The 20,362-nt window shown below is 46.5% G+C and overlaps 2 protein-coding genes across 2 annotated transcripts; both read right to left on the reverse strand.

The window, feature by feature from the left end:
- Positions 1–457: 457 nt before the first annotated feature.
- Positions 458–7,259, reverse strand: LOC142771305 (uncharacterized). Its single transcript, XM_075872782.1, has 4 exons — positions 6,953–7,259; positions 6,812–6,862; positions 5,101–5,621; positions 458–4,233 (listed from the first exon to the last, which is right to left on the reverse strand). The coding sequence occupies exons 3-4, from the start codon at positions 5,583–5,585 to the stop codon at positions 2,793–2,795; spliced, it is 1,926 nt and encodes a 641-aa protein (XP_075728897.1). The 5' UTR covers positions 5,586–5,621; positions 6,812–6,862; positions 6,953–7,259; the 3' UTR covers positions 458–2,792.
- Positions 7,260–15,830: 8,571 nt separating this feature from the next.
- Positions 15,831–19,473, reverse strand: LOC142771307 (uncharacterized). The gene is made up of 2 exons (XM_075872783.1): positions 18,958–19,473; positions 15,831–18,030 (listed from the first exon to the last, which is right to left on the reverse strand). The coding sequence occupies exons 1-2, from the start codon at positions 19,434–19,436 to the stop codon at positions 16,611–16,613; spliced, it is 1,899 nt and encodes a 632-aa protein (XP_075728898.1). The 5' UTR covers positions 19,437–19,473; the 3' UTR covers positions 15,831–16,610.
- Between the last annotated feature and the right edge of the window lie 889 nt (positions 19,474–20,362).

The following is a 20,362-nucleotide window of genomic DNA, read 5'->3' on the forward strand; positions in this document are numbered from 1 at the left end:
ACATAAAAACAACTGAACTTTTCTGCCTTCCTGTTTTGTTTCTCGCTATGCTCATTCCATGTAGCGCCCTTTAGATCATCTCGTACGATCTCTGAAGCGCAATTACGAAAGACTCCTTCCCGAAGGAAAACCAAACTTTTTGTGAGGGACTGTAAACTTACTGGGGTGGTTCACGCCACTCGGTGTCCTATTTTCGTCCTACGCAGCCACATACTTTCTTACGCATGAACTTTAAACAATGTGGCGTTTAAAAATAGTACATTTTAAGGTACTCGGCTGCTGATCCGCAGGTCGCGGAATCGGATCTCGGCTGCGGCGGCAGCATTTTCGGTGGAGGCGAAATTGCTGTGGGTCCGCGTGCTCAGATTTGGGCGCACGTTAAAGAACCCCAGGTGGTCGAAATTTCCAGAACCCTCCACTACGGCGTATCTCACAATTATATGGTGGTTTCGGGACGTTAAACCTCATATATAAATATAGTGCGATTTACCCGAGTTCGATGTAGTCACGTTAGATGGTAAATGGTGTATAATAACCGCTCGCAGTTAGTATACTGAAGTATGTATGCATTCATGAGCGACTCGGGAATGATGAACTTAGTGCACGCAAAAAATATTCATTGTATTTTTTGTTTTATTCTCCCGCAACAAGCCGAAACACCACGCCATCTCTACAAATGTAGCGCCTACTTCACGATGGGCTAGAGTTGCTCTATATGCTTCTTTTAGGTAGCACACACAGGAACTCTATGATGGGCATATATTAAGCACATCTTTACGTATGTACAGGATATAACGAACGGCCGCCATAGTGCATGAGCAGTTTCGTGCGTTTGGCTGGAATGCATGCTATACCTGGATAACATATTATGTTCGCATCAAAATGAAACGTCTATCTCACGTTCGAACTTATTTTCACTAGCAATAGCGCCACGTTCTTGGGTGTTTTTTTTATTTGTTTCATGCACAGTGGCAGCATAGGCTAGAGTAGCTTGAACATTTCGCGATTTTTTACAGTGTTGCTGGCGTTTATGCAACTCGTATATAGTCGGATATGAATAAGTCTGAAGAGTCCGCGCAACCTAAGCGCAGCGGCCAACGCTTACGCCACTGGACAGTTCCGCCCACGGACGCGCCAACGTTTTTCGATGGCAGAGTGACCAACTATTCGTCCCATGACGTCAGCCAAGAGTGCGTGCCCATTGGTGCAGACTTGTGTTCATCCGCCCTTGAGCAGTAAATGCCACGCACTTCTGAAGTTGTAGCTATAGTGATATGGCCCGTTGTAGCCAACTAAAGAGCGTCGTATAATGCAGCCGCCACTCAAAGCTTGGCTGCGACGAAAATCGAGAACAGTGAGACACGTCCAAGCACAAATGTGCCTCAGAGATCTCCGTTGTGGAGCAATCAGTGGTTTCAGAAGCTACGTTTATGGCACATACGGCGCTACAAGTGCATATAAGATATAGCAGTTTGAAGATTATATTTGCAACAGGATGCACGTCTCGCATGCGGCATTCGAGATCCAATCTTCAACGTAGCTATCGCTGTTCGTTGCACCAACGGCTCCCGTTTCTGCTTTACCACACGACAAAATAATCAAAGGAGAACAAAGTAATAGCAACACGGGTATCTTTATATAGATTGATGGTAAGTGTGAATTCTTTGTAGAAAAAAAACATCGCTGCGCTTGACAGGGCTAAGCAATTACACATTAAATATAGCAGGCACAGTGCTCAGCGACTGAATTGCGATGCTCGCAGCGCGTGGATGCTGGTGGGGAGGACTGTCGATGAGGACGTGAGTGTTTATGACGCATGGTGACTACGTCCGGTGAACAGTCTTTCAGTATGTGGTTCACATGGGTGCAGGAGGAGCGCTACATTTCTTCGTAACGTAGGATGCCTCAATGCTCTCGCTTCACTGCCACTCTGTGCGGGGTCGCGACATCTGTACCATGTCGGTGCTCATTTATTGGTAGCACACGGTTGGCACATGGTTCGAAGCAAACTTTTGTGTACGGGAGAGCACGACATCCTTACGTCTATTTCGGAGCGCTGAGACCAAGCCACCGTTCGAGCCTGTTTTGACAACTGCGTGAAGTGTGATTAAAGGAGTGGGCCCTGAAATGGCGGACGTACCAACAACGAATGTCGCCACCCTGAACGGATTGGCTGAGAAAGAGGAACATCGATTCACCCCGTGGCAACGCAGGCCAGCCAGCTCCTGCCATTTCGAGTGGTGCGGCATGTGGGCGCCGTGTATTGGAGCCATGGCAAGCCATGCTCCAGCAGCGCCATCGGGAAACAAAGACTTAACGGTAGTCTACCGGAAGCAAGTCACCGTGTGCAGCGAAGGCTCCCCTCTGGCCGCCACGTGCTCCGATTATCGAGTTTCAGTCGCAGAGCACGTACTATTGTGATAGAAAGACGGGAACAGCAAAAACGTTGCTTTCGGCCCACCTGAACTCTGACGTGCCTTGATTGTCGCTAGTTGCAATCTGGGCTTTAAACCAGCGTCACCGTTGCTCTGGAATCTTGCGCCAGCTGGCGCTACTACACCACGAGTGGTAATTACGAGTGCCAGTCAATAATAGCAGACTACAACCACATGCTGTATGATAGCGAAAGCCAGAGCGTGGTTCTAACACTACGCTGATACAACCTGAAACACGGATTGACCCAGCGAATAGCACGACATGTAGGAGTTCGACTGGGCTGTAAGCCACATTCCGCTTGTAACGTATATTTCTATCGTGATAGTATGATGTCATTATGTAGCGAATCCATCTGACTAATTACCGCGTGAATCGACAGTTATTGAGGCCACGCTGGGAGCTCTATCCGCGACTTTCTTGCGAATAGACGCCCAAATGTAGCTGTAGTCCTTGAAGATGAAGAACAGGTAGACCCCTTGTGAACCGACCATCACGTCTACGACGGAGTCGACGATTCTATTGGGTACGAAGGATCCCACGAGGGTCACCGCCCACGGAAGCCCCATGACGAGAGACAGGCGAACAAAAAGTGTTAGGTTATTTTTTTGTGGACCACACTTAGGCCGGCTCCAGCGTCCAGGTTTCTGTACGTCGTGCCCACCCTGCACTGCTGAGGACGTCGCGCGAATGTAACACACCGTGTGAAAGTAGAGAACGAGGCAGAACAGCACTAACGAAGCCATAGGCACGAAGAAGTACACCACCAGTCCCCAGAAGGAGCTGATAAAGCAGATAGGGTCACCATAGTCCGGAGACAACACCGAATCAGGAGCCGTCTGATCGACGACCACGGCTCCGCTGACGACAAGAAGGGGTGCTCCCCAAGCGAGGAGAGAGTACCAGGCAAGTGTGTTCCCGTTGGTCGAGGAGGTTTGGACGGTTGTCAAGCTCTTCCAGATGTCGAAGGAGAGAACACACGTCCACATGAATGTACTGAGAAAAGTGTAATGGCCGAACACAGCACCAGCGAAGCAAACGTGTTCCTCGAGATCGGCGCATTTGGTGATTAGGAGCATCACTTGGGCGACCAGCAGCGTCCCGGCCATGCATATCGTGCAAGACGAAGACGACCTGCGTGCCTCCTTGAATACGCAGAACACGATCAGTTTGAGAATGAGGAAACATATCGAGAGAGCTGTGCAGGCGAGTGCGATGCAGTTTCGCAGACTGTAGTTGCTTTGCCACTCCGTCCTGTATCTTGCTTGAGAGTGTCGCAGCTTTGCAGGCCGCCCATTTCCTTTAGTGTCGAACTGAACTTCGGAGCTTCGATGAGCGTACGACACGTGCCGAGAGCGTCTGATGTAACACCGTCCGTCGTATTTCGCGTGGCATGTAGGCGTCTTTAACACGGGCTTCAATAAGACACTTAGACTAGGAGCTTGCAGGTGCCGGTATGGCATCTTGGAAGCGAAGACAGCCGGGCTGCAGGAAATGCGAGATACGTTTAAGTTGTTGCACAAGGCGCAATAGACATTCTTGAAAACCGGTGCGTATGGGTCACTGGGGTCCCGCACGGGCGCGTAATACATCTTGCACTTTTGAGAAACTACCTCTGAAATGCTTTCAGAGCACATGTCTACAGTCCCGTTTTGGTTACAGGGCCTTAGATGAAGTGATTGATGACCTTGAGCGAACGTAGGAGGAAGGATGTGAAGGCCTCCATCGACTCCGCGAGTTGCTACGCTCCAAAAGGTTGCATTTGGGAGGTCATCATTGCACAGAGAGCAGAAACCATTCCTGAAACAGCAGAGAATAGAAGGAAAACTTGTCAAGCGTGGCTAGTATGTGATGTTAGCGTTAATGTTAACCTTCTTAAGAGCCTTTGTCGCAGCACTAGATTGAATAAGCATATTAAATTGCCAGTAGGAAAAGCAAATAATGGAGACCATAGTCTAGAGCTGCAAGATGATAAGAAAAAGAAATAAGATATAAAGCAGTCAAAAGAGCACAATGAGGCTCACTTCGCATTGAAAAAAATAGCGGAATAAAAAGGTGGAATCCAAGCGTTAACAATCTTTCTGAAAATGGCACGCTGACACCAACATTACTCCGACTTGGATGCACATGACTTGTACATTATATGAACAGCAGTGTAGGAAACAGCAAATTGGTATATTATGCTCTTTTGTCCGTCATCTACAAACTGCATGTTTTACACGGTGCAAGCGAATCACCCATGAATGATATATGAAACGGCACCTATTATAAAAATATCTTGTCAGAATATTCTTTCGCTAATTAGTAGTTTTTGCATTTCCTTCGAATGTTCAGTTTGTCTCAGTGTATTCGGCTGTTGAAAGCCACATCCTGCTGGGAACGTATTCTGCAGGTTGCTGGTTCAGTGCCTTCTTGCGGCTAGTTACCTGATCGTTCACTTTGGTTGCTTCACATATATATAGAAATTACAGCAACACACTTAAAATAGTACAATCAACGTACACGGCCTCATTATCTGATGTTTTTCATTACGATTTCGTCAAACAAACTAACAAAGAAAAAAAAACAAGCCCTCACAATTTCCCTCCTTCATACGTGCTACCCACGTCACAATTGTATAACGTGTCACACACATGTCACATGCGTAAAAGTAAACGTCCAACTCACCGATAAGTTACGCCAGTAACAGTAGTCGCCGGGATGACGTTAAATCTGTCCGCAAAGAATTCCGGCCTTTCGCAGGCTAATCTCACGTCGTCAATAGGCCACGCTTCCGGGCAACCAATGACCATATTGACGTGAATCTTCGCCTTCTGAGAAATTTGAACTCCGATGCACGAAGTCTCACTCGTCTTTGCCATTTGAGTTGTAAACAGCACGTTCCAGCAGCAGTCTCCGTTAACTCGGCAGTTTTGTGCGCAGGAGCAGGTGACCACGTACTTATCGTCACTGTGACTGGTGAGTTCTCGCGAACAGCCGTGAAACTGCTCGGGGCAGTGCGAGAGTATCCGAGGAATGTTATCCAGTCGGTCATGGTAGGTCCCGCTGGGCGGTATGAATGACAAGCCGCGGTTTGACGGCTTTACTGGAAACATTCCAGCCACAGTATGAACTGAGACGAGCCAAGAGATCCACGAGAACATGGTCATCATGTCACCTTGCAGCAGCGTGGTGCCGGGTGGGCTACTCTGGGGAGAAAAAGAAAAGAGAATACTTTATGAAGGGGATGAGCACTCAAAGGAACCTGTTCGCCCAAAAGAAAAACTCCAGGCTTGTTCAGAACAGTCAAGTGATACCTAAAGGCCTCCTAAATGTGCCCAGGGTTTTCTATTAGGGGTACAAAGTACCCCACCAGTACCTCTCCTCCACCCCCCGCTTTTGGTTGAACCCCAATACATGTCATGCTTCAGAATTATTTTTAAAAAATCAAATGATGGCGAGCTTCTCACAACGCCCCGCTTTTGGACTGTGAGTTTCCGAAAGTAAAGATGAGGTTCTTGAAATCCAAATCTTTAAGCCGCCACTATTATGAAAAACTGCGTGGCCATACCCATCGCTCCTTCGTCGCTCAGATGAACAGTGCAGGTCAATGTCCGGATAAGTAACATTTCGCCCCCATGCCGTATGTAATTATGAGAGAGGCTGCTGCCCCCCACCCCCTGCCCCATCGCGCCCACGCCTATGTAACAGAACCCGCAATTCATGGGATTGAATCCCGGCCGCAGCAAACGCATTTTCTATGGAAGGGAAAATGCTGTAGGCCCCTGTGCTCAGATTTGGGTGCAGGTTAAAGAATCCCAGGTGGTCAAAATTTCCGAAGCCCTCCAATACGGCGTCTCTCATAATCATATGACGGCTTTTGAGACTTGAAACTCCACATACCATACCTTTGTAATAGATCCCGGCTAGTAAAAGAGAAAACAAAGACTTCAGAAACAAACAAGAGAAAGAAGAAAGCCAGGAGCTAAACCATCTGCTCTCGAAACTTTCTTTGTGAAATCTTAACTTCTTGTTTGCACTGACATGAATCTCTCACGTGCCAACTGACTCATCGAGCAGCAAATACCACTAAATTGAACCGATGACTGTGGTCACGTCGACTTTCAATCGAGTGAAAGGACTATGCTAGATTCGTGGTTCGTACCTATTTTACGTGTACGCTATATACTCATGCATGTGAAAATCGTATGCAAATGAAAGAATTGAAAGTTGCAATTTATCCTAATGACGCATGCCCGCCTTAGTCCCATGACGTCACCCCGTCGATGGGCTCATATAAAGGCCAGGCTGAGAACGCACAACACATCGCAAATTTCAGCTCTCTACTCCGTCTGAAATTTATCAATTCACTACAGCTTGGACAGCCCGTGTAACCTACCTTGACTGCCTGTTCCGAGAAGAGACTGTGGCTTCATCGCTTGACTCAAGACTGAAAAAGGGAGAAAGCAATCTATGCTCAATTAGGATGCACATACACTTTTCTAATGTTTGTTATTATAGTAGGTGGCGGGTTCCTTACCGGAAGTAAGCGACGGTACCAAAGGAGGCAGCAACCATGGCTGCGAAGTCATTGCTCGTCCGTTTTGGTTCGGTGTCAGACGGTTTCTCAATTGGTCCACGTTGAAACAGTGGTCGCCCTTCTACGGTGAAATACAGAACTTCCTTGCAGTTCTTAAGAGTAACGTATTTAACACGAGACCATACCTGTCACAGTATACTGCGTTAGGGCTGAAACCTTAGACCAGTAAGGGTTACTCTGGGAGCTTAATGTTCTTACGCTACCTCCGGTGGTGTCGCGAACAAATGCAAGGGAAATGGGTCGTTGGTTGGGGCGACAAACACGCATTCCGTATTCGATGAAAGGGCACTATGCCATGAGCGCTCAATACGCCGTGTTGATTGGCACAAGGACTTGAGAGTACAGATCAGCCGCATCAGATAAGCCGACGAAGCGGAACCTTGACCTTTCCGTCTCTTTCACCGACGGCACGTGTAGAGAGAATAACCGTATATGACAAGTACGGTGTAACAAGTGTGTGCTGTGGTTTTCCGCTACGTTTCCTTGATTACTACAATGAAGAAGTAAGTTCCATGTTGATTGAGATATTTTGCGGCGTTGTAATCACAGCAAAAGGATCCGTCTATTTCCGAAGCGAAGAGTGCACAGCATTTTTTCGGTATTACTCGTACGGCATAAAACACATCATTCTTTTCAATAAAGAAAAAAAAGCACTAAACAAGCGTACAAACCATATAATTGACGATAAGTCGTGGTAGGCAGGTGCCGCTTTCTCTGTGCTCGTGTACCTGTAAAAGTTTCCGCTGCGCAAGCCTGCAACGGTGAGCATTGCATGGGACGTAAAAAGGTGACATCATGAGGTATTTGCATGTAGATAGCTTGCACGCGACGTCATAAACGCCCGACATGGCTCCAACATGAAAGCTCAGATGACGTCAAAGCGGTATAAGCACGCGGCCACTGACTTGCTTCAGGGTGAGGACGACATCACTGGAACGATGTTGGGTCTATGTGCGTGAATAGCGAAGGAACCAGATTAGGCGAGGTACTGATAACACTAACGTGACATAACGAAGTTCGCGTCCCGTCATGTTGGTGTGCCAGCGCAATTGTTTCAGTGACGTCAATGTAAGACACCTATAAATAACCTGCATTATGCGGATAATAATATCTAGCGCTTAACATCCACGATATGGTTATGAGAGACGCCGCAGTGGAGGCTTCCGGATATTTCCACCATCTGGTGTTTTTAACGTGCACTGACATCCCGCTGTACACAGCGCTCTAGCATTTCGCTCTTATCAAAATGTGAGAGCCAAGGCAGGGACCGAACCCGCTACCTTAGGGTCAGCTGCCAAGCACTATGAATGCTGCTCCACCACGGCCGACCTGGCAACGCCGCTGGTTACAATCGGCGACTTGATTGTTGACATTGCAAAAGCTGACGATAAGGACGTCTTCCTTTGGTTTGTCGAGGGAGAAAGCTCAACAAATGCCACCAAATGCTAGCGCAAGCGAATGACATCCACGTATTCCGCAGTATATGAAATCCCAGCTAGCCGTTTATAAACGTCCCGTGGCAACAATGCATCAGTTACAATCACGGAAGAAGGAAAGAGGAGATAGCAGAGGTCAGAGTGTGCTAGACTGCGGCAAGATGAGAGGTGGCCGTTCACATGAAAATGTTTTTATTCCTTGACTTCTCTGCTACGGGAACAATAAGACATCAGATGGAGTGGTACAATTATGTTTCCGATATCGTTGTGCATAAGTTTATGCCTAGAAAGACTCTCCCGAACAACAGTTCCAAACATTCATGTTATCTCTGCGTCGTCTGTCAGCGCTTCGTAATGTGCGCTCTTGGCAGTGTGCTCTTTTCAGTTGAACCCGATACAAATATGTTTGATTCTAGTGCAAGAATGGCGTAAGCTGGATCATCTGCACGGAATAATTCACTACTAAGGCGCGCGATGACGATAAACGCATGCCTGGCGTGGTTACTCCTGTCAAAAACGTTCGCATTGTCAGACGTGGTACTCTCGACAAACCAGCACGACCTCGAAGATTCTATCCGCATGGTAACATCGTCTACCACAAGCGCCACTGCCGTTGACGGCTCCTCCAAAGATTAGTGCTGTTTACCGTGTAACGTGTCCAGGAGTGGCTACCGGGATGTTCCAGACCACCCCTTTCCCTCACTCATGCAGTGTCTCAAGAACCTGTCCGGCTGCTCCGAAGGGCTCATAAAATGCCGTAACCCAAAACGTCATCACGTTCTCTTCAGCGCGAAGCTGCGTGGTCTTGGGGACTGCTGCTGGAACGTCGTCGTGCATCCGGAAACGCCGATCACTGAAATGCCGCGGACTTCTTGCGTCAGCGTGCGAGCTAACGCGAAGCCAACCGAGGGACAACTTGAGATTGACACCGAGATCGTCATGGTCTCATCGTACCCACATTATTTTGGAAAGGTCCACCTTCGCATGGTCGTTGGATGTCCAGCGTCGTGGACAGACAAAGACGTCAGAAAGGCACGCGAAGAGCACCAGTCGTTTAAAGAAGTGTTATATAGCATTCCGACCACGTCGAGTTGTCATGTGACGTATAGGTAAATCAGATAATTACGGGCACTAAAAAGATACGCTTACTGGTGCTCTGTGTTGGCTGCAGTACACTCCCTGTGACGATCTTGTGGTCACGTTGTTCCACTGCTAACACAGGGTTCACGGAATTTATTTCCTACCAAGGCAGCCATATTTTAATACAGGCAAATGCTCGATCTAACATTTTGCCTGTTTGAAATCTAAGTACACAGACCTTCAGGCTGTTATCCATCGGTCTTGGCGCACGTTAAACAACCGCGTGGGGTGAAATTTTCTCCAGCCCTCCACAATGGCATCCTGCATAATCATACTGTGGCTTCAAACGGTTTTTATTTGTTGGCTGCGCACGAAGCTTGTGCGAAGAGAAGAAAAAGTTCTAAGACGTTCTATACAAACGCGCAGTTCTCGCTCTTGCCTTCTTTCAATAATTTCTCGAGTTTTGAGCAAACAATGTTTGCACCTGGCTAATCTGACGAAGGAGGAAAAGGAAATAGACGAGAAATGACAAAATATCACTACGGCTAAATTACTGCGAAATGTCGATGTTACATGGACATTTCGCAGTAACTTGTTACATGGACATTGCACGGATTCTCCACGATTATACAAGGATGCAGAATTTCTCTTTCATTTTTTTTTTCATTTCGCAGCGTTCATTACAACACTATGCATCACGGTGTTGCTATTGTAAGAGCTCTATAAAACTACTTTACATCACGGAACCACATTTCAGGTCTATCCCAAAGCAGCGCGCACTTGCATATGAAGATAGAACCATTTGTCATCCCCGATAATAACCAATATAAAACTATTTCTTTTTCGGAAACGGCTTGTTCGCATTATGTAACAACGACAACGTGACTGGTACCTTCTATAATTCCTTTTCAGAGGAATATGGAACCACTTTCTTGCTTCCAGACACAGTCCACACAGAATTAAGCAGCGTACCACCAGCGACCCTGAAGACATGACTTCGCAACAGACATGTGTGACCGAGATGCCTTTGGAGAGATTTCTCGCAAATGCAAAATGATTTACGTGCCAATAAAAGACAGCAGAGACGAGATGGCTTAAAAGAATGTCTACTGCGCCACTTGCAATGGGGCTGACGTGTCGAAATCGACATGTAATGCTAAGGTCCACTTCCACGTTGGCGGCCCGTTTGAAGTGGCAGTTTCAGGAAGAAGTTTTGCGGTCCTGGTTTAAGCTCGTGACGACCACGTCAACCTGCCACGCCTTCTACGAAGGCCACTGCTACACCCTTAGGAAGAGTGATGATAGAAACCCAAACCTGATTGCGAGTGACATCGAAAACTACGATGATTGGCCGCCCGAGGAAGTCACGCAGGAAGCCTCACTACTGTAGCCTGGTTATCCTTTGTCTCGGCCTCAATATATTCGCCTGCAGCACATGAGGCTCTAGTCACGTGTCTTATCGTTCTTTCTTATCACCAACTTTGCGCCGTTTTCAACTACTCGTCAGCTTTGTTGCAGTGCTCAACGACACGCGTATGCAACGTGGGCTTGTTGGTGAAATCATCTCAACTGTTTAGGTGTAATGCGAAGGGACGTACGCTGACAAAAAGGCACTTACGGATACCAAACAGCTCTACGAGTAACAACACGACATTGCTATGTAGTGTTCGCACGTGCCTTTTTTCCGTTGGGATCACTTCACGTTGCATCTAAGACTCAAATAAATCACGAACAAGCTCGCATTGAAACCCTCGTTTCCCGCTACTGAGAGGATAGCCAGCGCTGTGCTGGGCAGTTGCAGCAAGGTTTTGCTGGACGTCTGCGTTGCGCTTTGACTCTGTGTCATGCGTTGTCCTCCAATTTACTCACTCTTTGTGAATCTGACTATTGAACCTTTGTGGAAAGTGGCTTGTTAACCTGAAACCAGGCGATACCACTAGAGCGTAGAGCGTAAAGACAGGAATTTATTGTGCGCTTTGAGTATCCGTGGTCTTAGGCGTTAGAAAGAAGGTGCGCTATTGCTTCGTAGTGAGAGCGTACGTAGCCAAGCGCGCATGTCAAGTCCTGTTTGCTGAATGCTGCATGCTGCCTGCGGATGTTCTAAAGCAGTAATCGGTCTTTACGTATTTGCCTTGCATGCGTATGAAAGTGGCTTGGCGTTTAGTGGCAGTGAGCGCTGTTAATTGGTATGCCAACACTACCGTGCCAGAGTACGAGTAATCAGAATCATGGTTATACCACTCTACATGATTCCTTTGTCTCGAAGGATATTACAAATAAGAAAACAAACGAACTATAACCCACTATTTTTTTAAATAAATGTGTTAAAAGTGAAGTTGGTGGGTATGTGCGAATTCGGCTACTCATCCTGTCTCACATGATCGTGTGCGCCGTGAAGTTTTTAAGAACCATCAAGACAGTACAAAATTTACAGATTCCGTTATGACAATAAGATTATTGATGCTGCAGCAGTGCTCACACCTTATAAAGGAAGACACGCATGAACCGTTCGCCTGTCAGAGAAGAATTGATCAATGGGGCCACACAACAGTCACTTGTGAGCTGCCCGCACTTTGAGCATGCGTCATGATCGTGCAAACAAACACGGGTAAGCAATATATACCACGAGAAACACACGCCTTCCCGTTCGCTTACTCTAAATAACCACTATAGTGCCTGAATTAATCATCGATTACCCACTACGATGTGTCTCAAGATCTTATCGCGGTCTCGGTATGCAGCACCCCTGTAACCATGTTTACAGGTTTCATAGTCACCGAGTTCAGGACTTCATGCTTACTCACTCGAACTATTTTCGACTCAACCGTTGCTTCCGCGCGTGTTGAGTGTTGTAGTCTGCTGCAGCTTCTCATCGAAATGTTGCAGTTCGTGCGAGTAGCCGTTCGACATTGTACCTCACGCAGTTGTGCTTCGAGTTATGGAGTTGCTTACGACATTTAATTAGAGAAACCTCTGGCGCTGATGTTGTTCAGCTTTCCCGGAAATCGTGGGTAGCACAAGTATAAGCCTATAGCCTTCGTGCTTGGTGATTTGAACGCACTTGCGGCTTTCTTCATTACTGTATTTCCGCTTGCGTTCGTTGCCAACCCGGCGAACAGGTCAGCTGAAAAGGTTAGCTGCAAGTCGTGAAGTTGGAGTGCGAAACTGCGGCTCAACTTCGTGTCGCTACAAAGCGGCCGCAGGACGTACCACGGTGCCACGCGGAGCCGGGAGAACGAAGCTTTGGCCAATCCATGTACTACCTAACCTTCCAATACTGGATGCGTTGCTGCTCCGCACTACACCAGATTTGCCTCTAGTGTACTACAATACTGAACTCTATGCTGTGAGCCCTTCCTAATCATGTTACAAGTACGTACACTTGCGGAAGAATTGTTACACAAATGAACAGCCGCGCTGAAGGTTCTCAAAGTGGGTGCTGTGAGAACGATGTTACGCTTTGGCTTTTATCTACTCTGTCACGCAATAATAGACAACTGGCACGTACGAGTTCTACTGAAATATTCCGGAATATGTTAAATATCGCAGCTAACCCTTCATAACGTCACGTGCCGGTGATACACCAATCACACACGCGCGAAAGAAGGATATAGGGCCGAGAGCAAAAGAGCAAGAAGGACTGCGGCAACATCAAAGAATGCACCCCTACTGCGAAAACACTTTTTATCTCTCTACTTCACTTTGACCGAAACGACAGGATATCGGACCAAGTGGCACCCTTCCATTTCCGATATCTGCAAAGTTTAGGGAGTGCCTCAAGAACAAATGTTACGATCATTCATTTTATCATCTATGGTCGTGAATGCCTTCACTGACAACGCGCCGCAACAAGCCGTCGTTGCAATGACCCCTGTTTCGTGGATATCCGTACGAGAGTGTTTATTTTTAGAAGTCAAGACTGAGCATACCATGAGCTGGCAATCGATCGCTTCGAAAGTCCACGATGAAAGCATGCGCGTGCCTCGTGTGGCTGATGATGTCCAGAGAGGACGCCTTACTTTGTGGCGACACAATCTGCGCAGAACTCCACGCAGCCTTCAACTTGCTATCAGGCAGCCCGAGAAGACACGACCGCATGCTCCACTGCAATTCAAAATCGGAGAAGCCGCAATGCGACCACAGCGTTACACAAGGCCGACGTCACCAGTGGTGGCTACAAAACCAGGCTGCCAAGCATGGAAGGGCATCATTTTGTTTCAGTACCTTAGTCGAGCGTAGAGACAGAATGCTGTACTGGAGCTCAAGCAACGCTCGTTACGTTGTGATGTTTTCATGCATTCTTACGTCATCTCGGTATCCAACAAACCGAAGTAACGCGAGAATAAACGAACCATCCTGGCTTCAAAGATTTGAACTACGCGCGGTCTCGACGTCCAGCCTATAGAGTGTCCCCACCGTCGAAGTCTGCTCCAAATATTCGTGTCAACAAAATCGTACCGAGAACTTCGTGACCACGTCTTTCACTCACTCATGCAGTGTTCCGAGAACTTGCACGGTAGTTCTGAGGAACTTGGGGTCTATGGTCTACACGAACGCGATCACGAGCTCTTTCGCACTGAACTGTGCGGCCTGCGGCGATGGCCTCCGGGACATCGACGAGCTTCCTGAAACGCTGATTACGAAACTGTACTGTGCACTTCTTGCGGCAAAGAGTACGCCGTGTGCTCACCGAACGAGCGACTGCATGGGAACCACACATAGACTGACGTTTATCCGAAACCTACGGGAAAGTTTGCTCTACATGTGCTTGTCAGGTGACTCACCTTTTGGTAGAGCAAAGACGCGCGAGAGCTGCGCAAAAATTTCGGACCGCTTCACAGGAAGTTCTACAATACTCCGATCACGACGAGTCACTACATGGCATACAGGTAAAGTCTTAGGCATGCACAAGAGGAAGGTTGAAATATACTGTGTAAATGGACTTGATAGGCAGGAAGGAGCTCTGATAAACCTTTGCCCTCTCTCCCTGCTCAATGAGTGGTCGTGTAGAGTGGGGGGCCACGATAGCAACTTTATTTTTTTTATGCGGACTTGTGTTATGTAGAATAATCCTTCTGTGTTAACAAAGAAGCTGAAGAAGCTTTGGCGCATTTTGTTGAACACATAAATTATAATTAAATATTTTTAAAATCACGCGGGCGGCTTCTACAATCCTACAAGCGCCCCGGTGAGTCATGACGTAGCAAACTGCTAGCTGGGCGAGCGTCTCCATTTTGGCGAGCAACTTCGGTCACGAGCTCATGATTCCGCTCGTGCAACCGAGCTACTTAAGCTTTCTTCAGCTTTGCATTGAAATTGAACTCTCTGAAGCTGCTGAAACTTGGCTAAAAGATGACGACTTCGCACCACACGCAAGACATGACGTCACACATGCCATGACCGGGTGACTTATGGGGCTCATTTTTCCATAAAATATATCTTGTCTATTTGTCTATTTCACTATTTTACCGTATATATATATATATATATATATATATATATATATATATATATATATATATATATATATATATATATATATATATATATATATATATATATATATATATATATATATATATATATATATATATATATATATATGTAAGCATGTGGCAATACATATGCACAACAGACCCTCTACTTATATTTTCCCCTGAAAACCGCATATGGCTGGGTGTGCGTGCAATGAACCGTTTAACCTCATTTTTAGTGGTGTTCGCTGTCGTTGATCTGACATCTGGGGCAAACTACTCTATAGCAAGCCGCAGATGGTCAGTAAAGCTGACGTCTTCATGTCTTGGAGTCTCCAAGTCACACTTTGCATTATCCGCTAATGCTACAAATCTGTGAATATTCTATGCCGAGAGCAAAAGAGCAAAAAGGACTGCGACAAGACGAAAGTATGCACTGCCATTGCACAAACAATTTTTATCACTGTACTTCACTTTCACCGAAACGATGGGATATCGAACGTTGTTAAAAGATTTTCAACTTCTTGAAGCATCCATTTTCTCGTTACGATCTACCTCATTGGCATTTTATAGCGTCGCACTCTGACCGGTAACTATTGCTCGGCTATAAAGAAAGCTCATACCAGAGATCTAGTGTTCTGTCCATGTAGCCACCATAGTAAAACTGACTATCGGTAAAAGAAAGAGCTTGCCACTTACAAAAAGGTCCTCCTCAGGATGACCAGATATCTCAGAAACAGAAGTAAAGGAGCCGCGTTCTTGGTCAATTCTGATTGCTTTAATAACTCATTCGAGTAGCGATTCATTTGTAATGGGTGCACCTGCTTCCCTCGTTCGGTACTTACGAGGCGCGCTTTCCCATTCTAACAGGACAAGAAACAAAAAAAAAAACCTAACACAGAAGAGTTGTTCTCAACACAGATGCGTTCTAGGTATATGCACTCAGACCTCGATATAAGGAAACCAGATGTAATAAAATATTGGTAATAACAAATTAACTGAAGAATAGTCTACCGATAGATACAGTGTTAGCATATACCTTTATAACAAATTTTCGGATAACACGAACATATTTTTGTGTAAAATGCAACTTTGTTATGAGGAGGTTTGAGTGTATACAAATATAGAACGAACCAAACCAGATCTGGTTGACAGCTATGAGCAGTCGAGCGTAACCCATCACTACGGGTGGATTCAAACACGACTTCCTTATTTTTAAGATGCTGACAGTTAGGCGTGACTGTTCGAAGTTACAGCACATACAGTTGCGCACGTCGTCATTTATTAAAATCAAAATGTACTAAGAGCGACACAAGGCGACACACATGGAGGGAAAGATGACGTGTATCGAAGTTATTTTATTATATACGTCAAGATTACTCGTGGTTCAGTCAGGAAACACGAACTCCTCTTACAACCATCATTTTGGCCATGAAAGGTGACACCGGCTTTCATGCACGTACGAGAGCCACTGCTACGCCGACGTACCATAAAGTGAAGATCGATTGAACGAAGGCACCTGAATCAACCTGCGCTTAACTGTCACATTTCAACCTTGTAAGCTTTGATTATGCAGTTTACTCCTCCAACCCATAGTACCGGGGAAGGTCAAGGTAAAGAGGCCATGCTGGTGGCTGTCGTCGCGAATTTTTTACGAAGAAACACCGAAATATAGCGGTAGTCCTTGAATGCAAAGAAAAGGTAAACCCCTTGAACACCAATCATTACGTCCACAGCAGATTCCACAGTGTCGTCGGGCACAAACGTTCCCACAAGGGTGACGGCCCAGGGAGCGCCCATAACGAGAGAGAGGCGCATGAAAAGAGCAAGGTTAGTTCTTTGTTGACGCGTTGAGCCGTTTCTACATCCAGGTTCTGCGACGTCGTTTCCGCGTTCCATTCCCGCAGCCGTCGTGCGAATGTAGCACACAGTGTGAAAGTATAGAATGAGGCAGAAGAGCACTAGCAAAACCAAGGGTAAGAAGAAGTACACCAGCAGTCCCCAGAAGGAGCAGATAAAGCAGGCGAGATCAGCGTATCGCGGTGACAGCACCGATTCAGGAGCGGTGTAATCTTCGGCGACAGCTCCGCTGACTACGAGCAGTGGTGCTCCCCATGCGAAAAGGGAGTACCAGGCCAGGGTGTTCCTGCTGGTCGGGGACATTTGGACGGTTGTCAGCCTTTTCCAGATATCGAAGGACAGAACGCACGTCCACAGGAATGTGCTGAGAAAACAGTAATGAGAGAAGACGGCGACGATGAAGCAGGCACATTCCTCGAGATCGACACATTTGGGCACCACAAACAGCACTTGGGTGACTAATAGCGTACCAGCCAGGCACGTCGTGCACGTTGAGGAGGAGTTGCGTGCCTCCTTGAAAGCGCAGTACACGATGAGTTTGAGAAGGAGCACACATATTGAGAGAGCTATGCACGCGATTGCGATAGATTTTAGGAGTCTAGCGCCGATTTCAGGCCCCAATATGTATGTGTATGGCGCGTGCAGCAGCTTCGTCGGCTCTTCGAAGACTGGAGTGTCCAGTGGATCTGTGAAGTTTCGATGCGTGTTGGGTGCGCTGCGAGATCGTCCGATGTAGCACTGGCCGTCGTAATGCGCGTAGCATGTAAGTGTCTGTAGGACTGGCTTCAATAGGCCTCTTGGATGCGAAGGTATTACGACTTTGTATGCCGTCTTGGAGGCATTGACAGTCCTGCTGCAAGACAGCCGGGATACGTTTACGGTGTTACACAAGGCACAGTAGACGTTCTTGAAGACGGGTGAATAAGGGCTGCTGGTGTCCCGCACGGGCGCGTAGTACGTCTTGCATTTTTGAGAAACGACTTCAGATGCGTCTACTGAGCATGCGTCGACAGTCACGTTTGGATCGCACGGCCTTAAGTAGAACGACTGATTATTTTGAACGAACCTTGGAGGAACGATGTCGATACTTGGATTCTCTGCGAGATGCCCTACGCTCCAGAAGATCGTACTTGCGAGGTCATCGTTGCACAAGGCGCAGAAACCATTCCTGAAATACCAAAGAATAAACGGAAGAGCTCTCAGGCCAACCAGTGTCTCAAAGTGGCGAGTCGTACACATCTGCAAATGGAATTTCTCGCAGTGCAATACAGCGTGAGTTCTCACTACGCGCAAATACAAGACCAGTCTATTTAGGGCCAACGCACCACAGCTGTCGTAAAAAAGTGTGATAACGTAATTACTAGTACATACAGCACAAAATGCCACGAATGGCCTAGAAGATGGACATGGAAAAATTATACATACTAAACATCTAATCAAAGTAACGCAGTGAGGTTTATTTGCATCTTGATAAGAACAGTGAACTAAAAATAATTAGCAGAAAGTTAACAAGCCTAGACGGAATGGCAAACATACGCGAGTTTTTTCACAGCTTATGTGCACCTGAATGTATGAACGTCAATGTAAGTAATATAGGGCATATGAAGTGAGCTTGTCTCGGGTTCCACGCCGGCCATGGTAGTCGCACCTTGATGGAGGAGGAGTGGTTGAGGCCCGTGTGAGGTGATATGTCAATGCACGTTAAATAACGCCAGATGGTCAAAATTTCCGGAGCCCTCCAGTGCGGCGTCTCCTATATTCATATCATGGTTTTGGGAACTAAAACAGCAGACATTCGAAAAAATTCAAAAGTGAAGCGTGACTGAGCTAACCACAGACCGAATTATATTGGCTGTATTTACGAACTAGGTGCTTTACACTGTAGAAGCGCAGTCCACGCGAGTGAAAAAAATATATATCTCGGTGCTTAATATGATGAACAGATCTAACGAATTCTGAAGTATTGGTCTGTGTATTGCTAGGGTGTTTTTGTGTTTCTCTGGCTTTATTACTTTGCAATTTGCATTGCATGGCCACGCAAAATTTTGTGCCAAAATATGCTCATACAACACGTAAGACCAAACGTCAAACTCACCGATACGTGACGCCAGTAACGGTAGTAGCCGGGATGTCATAAAATTTATCCTCGAATAGCTCTGGTCTTTCACACCCAAATCGCACGCTGTCGGTGGGCCACGTTGGAAGGCAGCTATTGATCATGCTGACGCGAAGCTTGGCCGTGTTGGAAATTCTCACTCCGATGCATGAAGCCTTGCTCTTCTGTGGCACTTGATCGGTAAACGGCACGTTCCAGCAGCAGTCCCCGTTGACTCGGCAGTTTGCGGCACAGGAGCACGTGATCACGTTTGCCTTCTTGATGCGGTTGTGGAACGCTGATGAGCAGTCGTGAAACTTCTCGGGACATCGAGTAAGGGTATGAGCGATGTTAGTCGGCAAGTCGCCGTGCGTCAAGCTTGGCGTCGACAGTGGCTGGCCGTCGTTCGTCGGCTTTGTCGGTAACAACGCAGTCACGGCGTGAACTGAGAGGGACCACAAAAACCACAAGTGGGCCATCGCGTTACCTTGTAACAGGTTACTGCTGGGAAGCCTTGCCTGATGAAAAAAAAAACAAACACACAGAAAAAAACACATCTCGAAACATCGGCCTCTCAAGAAAGGCGTGTCACACAAAAGGTTGAGAACAGGAAAGCGACGCTCGAGGATACCTATAAGCTCAAACAAAAACTATAGACTTCAGAATGAAATAGCTAAAAACTATGACAGTTCTTTTTATTTATTTACATATACTGCAAGCCACATTCTGGGCCCAAGTAGGATGGTAACAAAAGTAGTGCATGTGAATAAGTGGCACTCAGTTTATCTGATGAAAACACACTCAGTTTATCTGATGAACAGGAATTCACAAAAACACTTTGTTTTCTATTCCTTAGATAACTCGAAGTCAGAGGCAATGTGGCTCTGTCAATACGATATGCATAACATTTGCTAGTGAGGTCAACATGAGGGACGACATCAAACGCTTTTGATAAATCCAAAACAAAATAGCATCGATCTGACCTCCTATATTAAGTTCGCTAGCAATGTCATGCGTTAATTCTGCTGATTGCGTCACTGTTGACAATCCATACCTGAAACTATGCTGGTTATGGCACAAAAGGTCGTTTTTTATCAAAGTGGGTAACAATCTTTTTATAAATATTATGTTTTGAAACTTTGTAACACGTGCTCGTGAGTAATACTGGTCCGTAATTATTCAGATCTGATTTGGAACTGGATTAGTGAACTGGCACAACATTTGCACAGCGCCAGTCATCAGGAATAGATGCCGTCTTCAAAGGTACAGTGTAAAGTTTGTGCAGATACTTTTATAGCGAACCCGCGTATCTCTGTAGAAAAACGTTTGTGATATGGTCAAAACCAGGACAATTTTGATGTCTAACTTGCACAGAAGACTTAAGATGCCATCTTCACTTATCATA

The sequence above is a fragment of the Rhipicephalus microplus genome, chromosome 9 (genome assembly GCF_043290135.1).
Source record: "Rhipicephalus microplus isolate Deutch F79 chromosome 9, USDA_Rmic, whole genome shotgun sequence".
Classification (NCBI taxonomy): Eukaryota; Metazoa; Arthropoda; class Arachnida; order Ixodida; family Ixodidae; genus Rhipicephalus; species Rhipicephalus microplus.

Coding starts and splice junctions, on each gene's coding strand:
- LOC142771305 (XM_075872782.1), bottom strand. CDS start 5,585: ATGATGACCATGTTCTCGTGGATCTCTTGGCTCGTCTCAGTTCATACT. Junction 4,234..5,100: donor GTTACTGGCGTAACTTATCG/GTGAGTTGGACG, acceptor CTGCTGTTTCAG/GAATGGTTTCTGCTCTCTGT.
- LOC142771307 (XM_075872783.1), bottom strand. CDS start 19,436: ATGGCCCACTTGTGGTTTTTGTGGTCCCTCTCAGTTCACGCCGTGACT. Junction 18,031..18,957: donor GTTACTGGCGTCACGTATCG/GTGAGTTTGACG, acceptor TTGGTATTTCAG/GAATGGTTTCTGCGCCTTGT.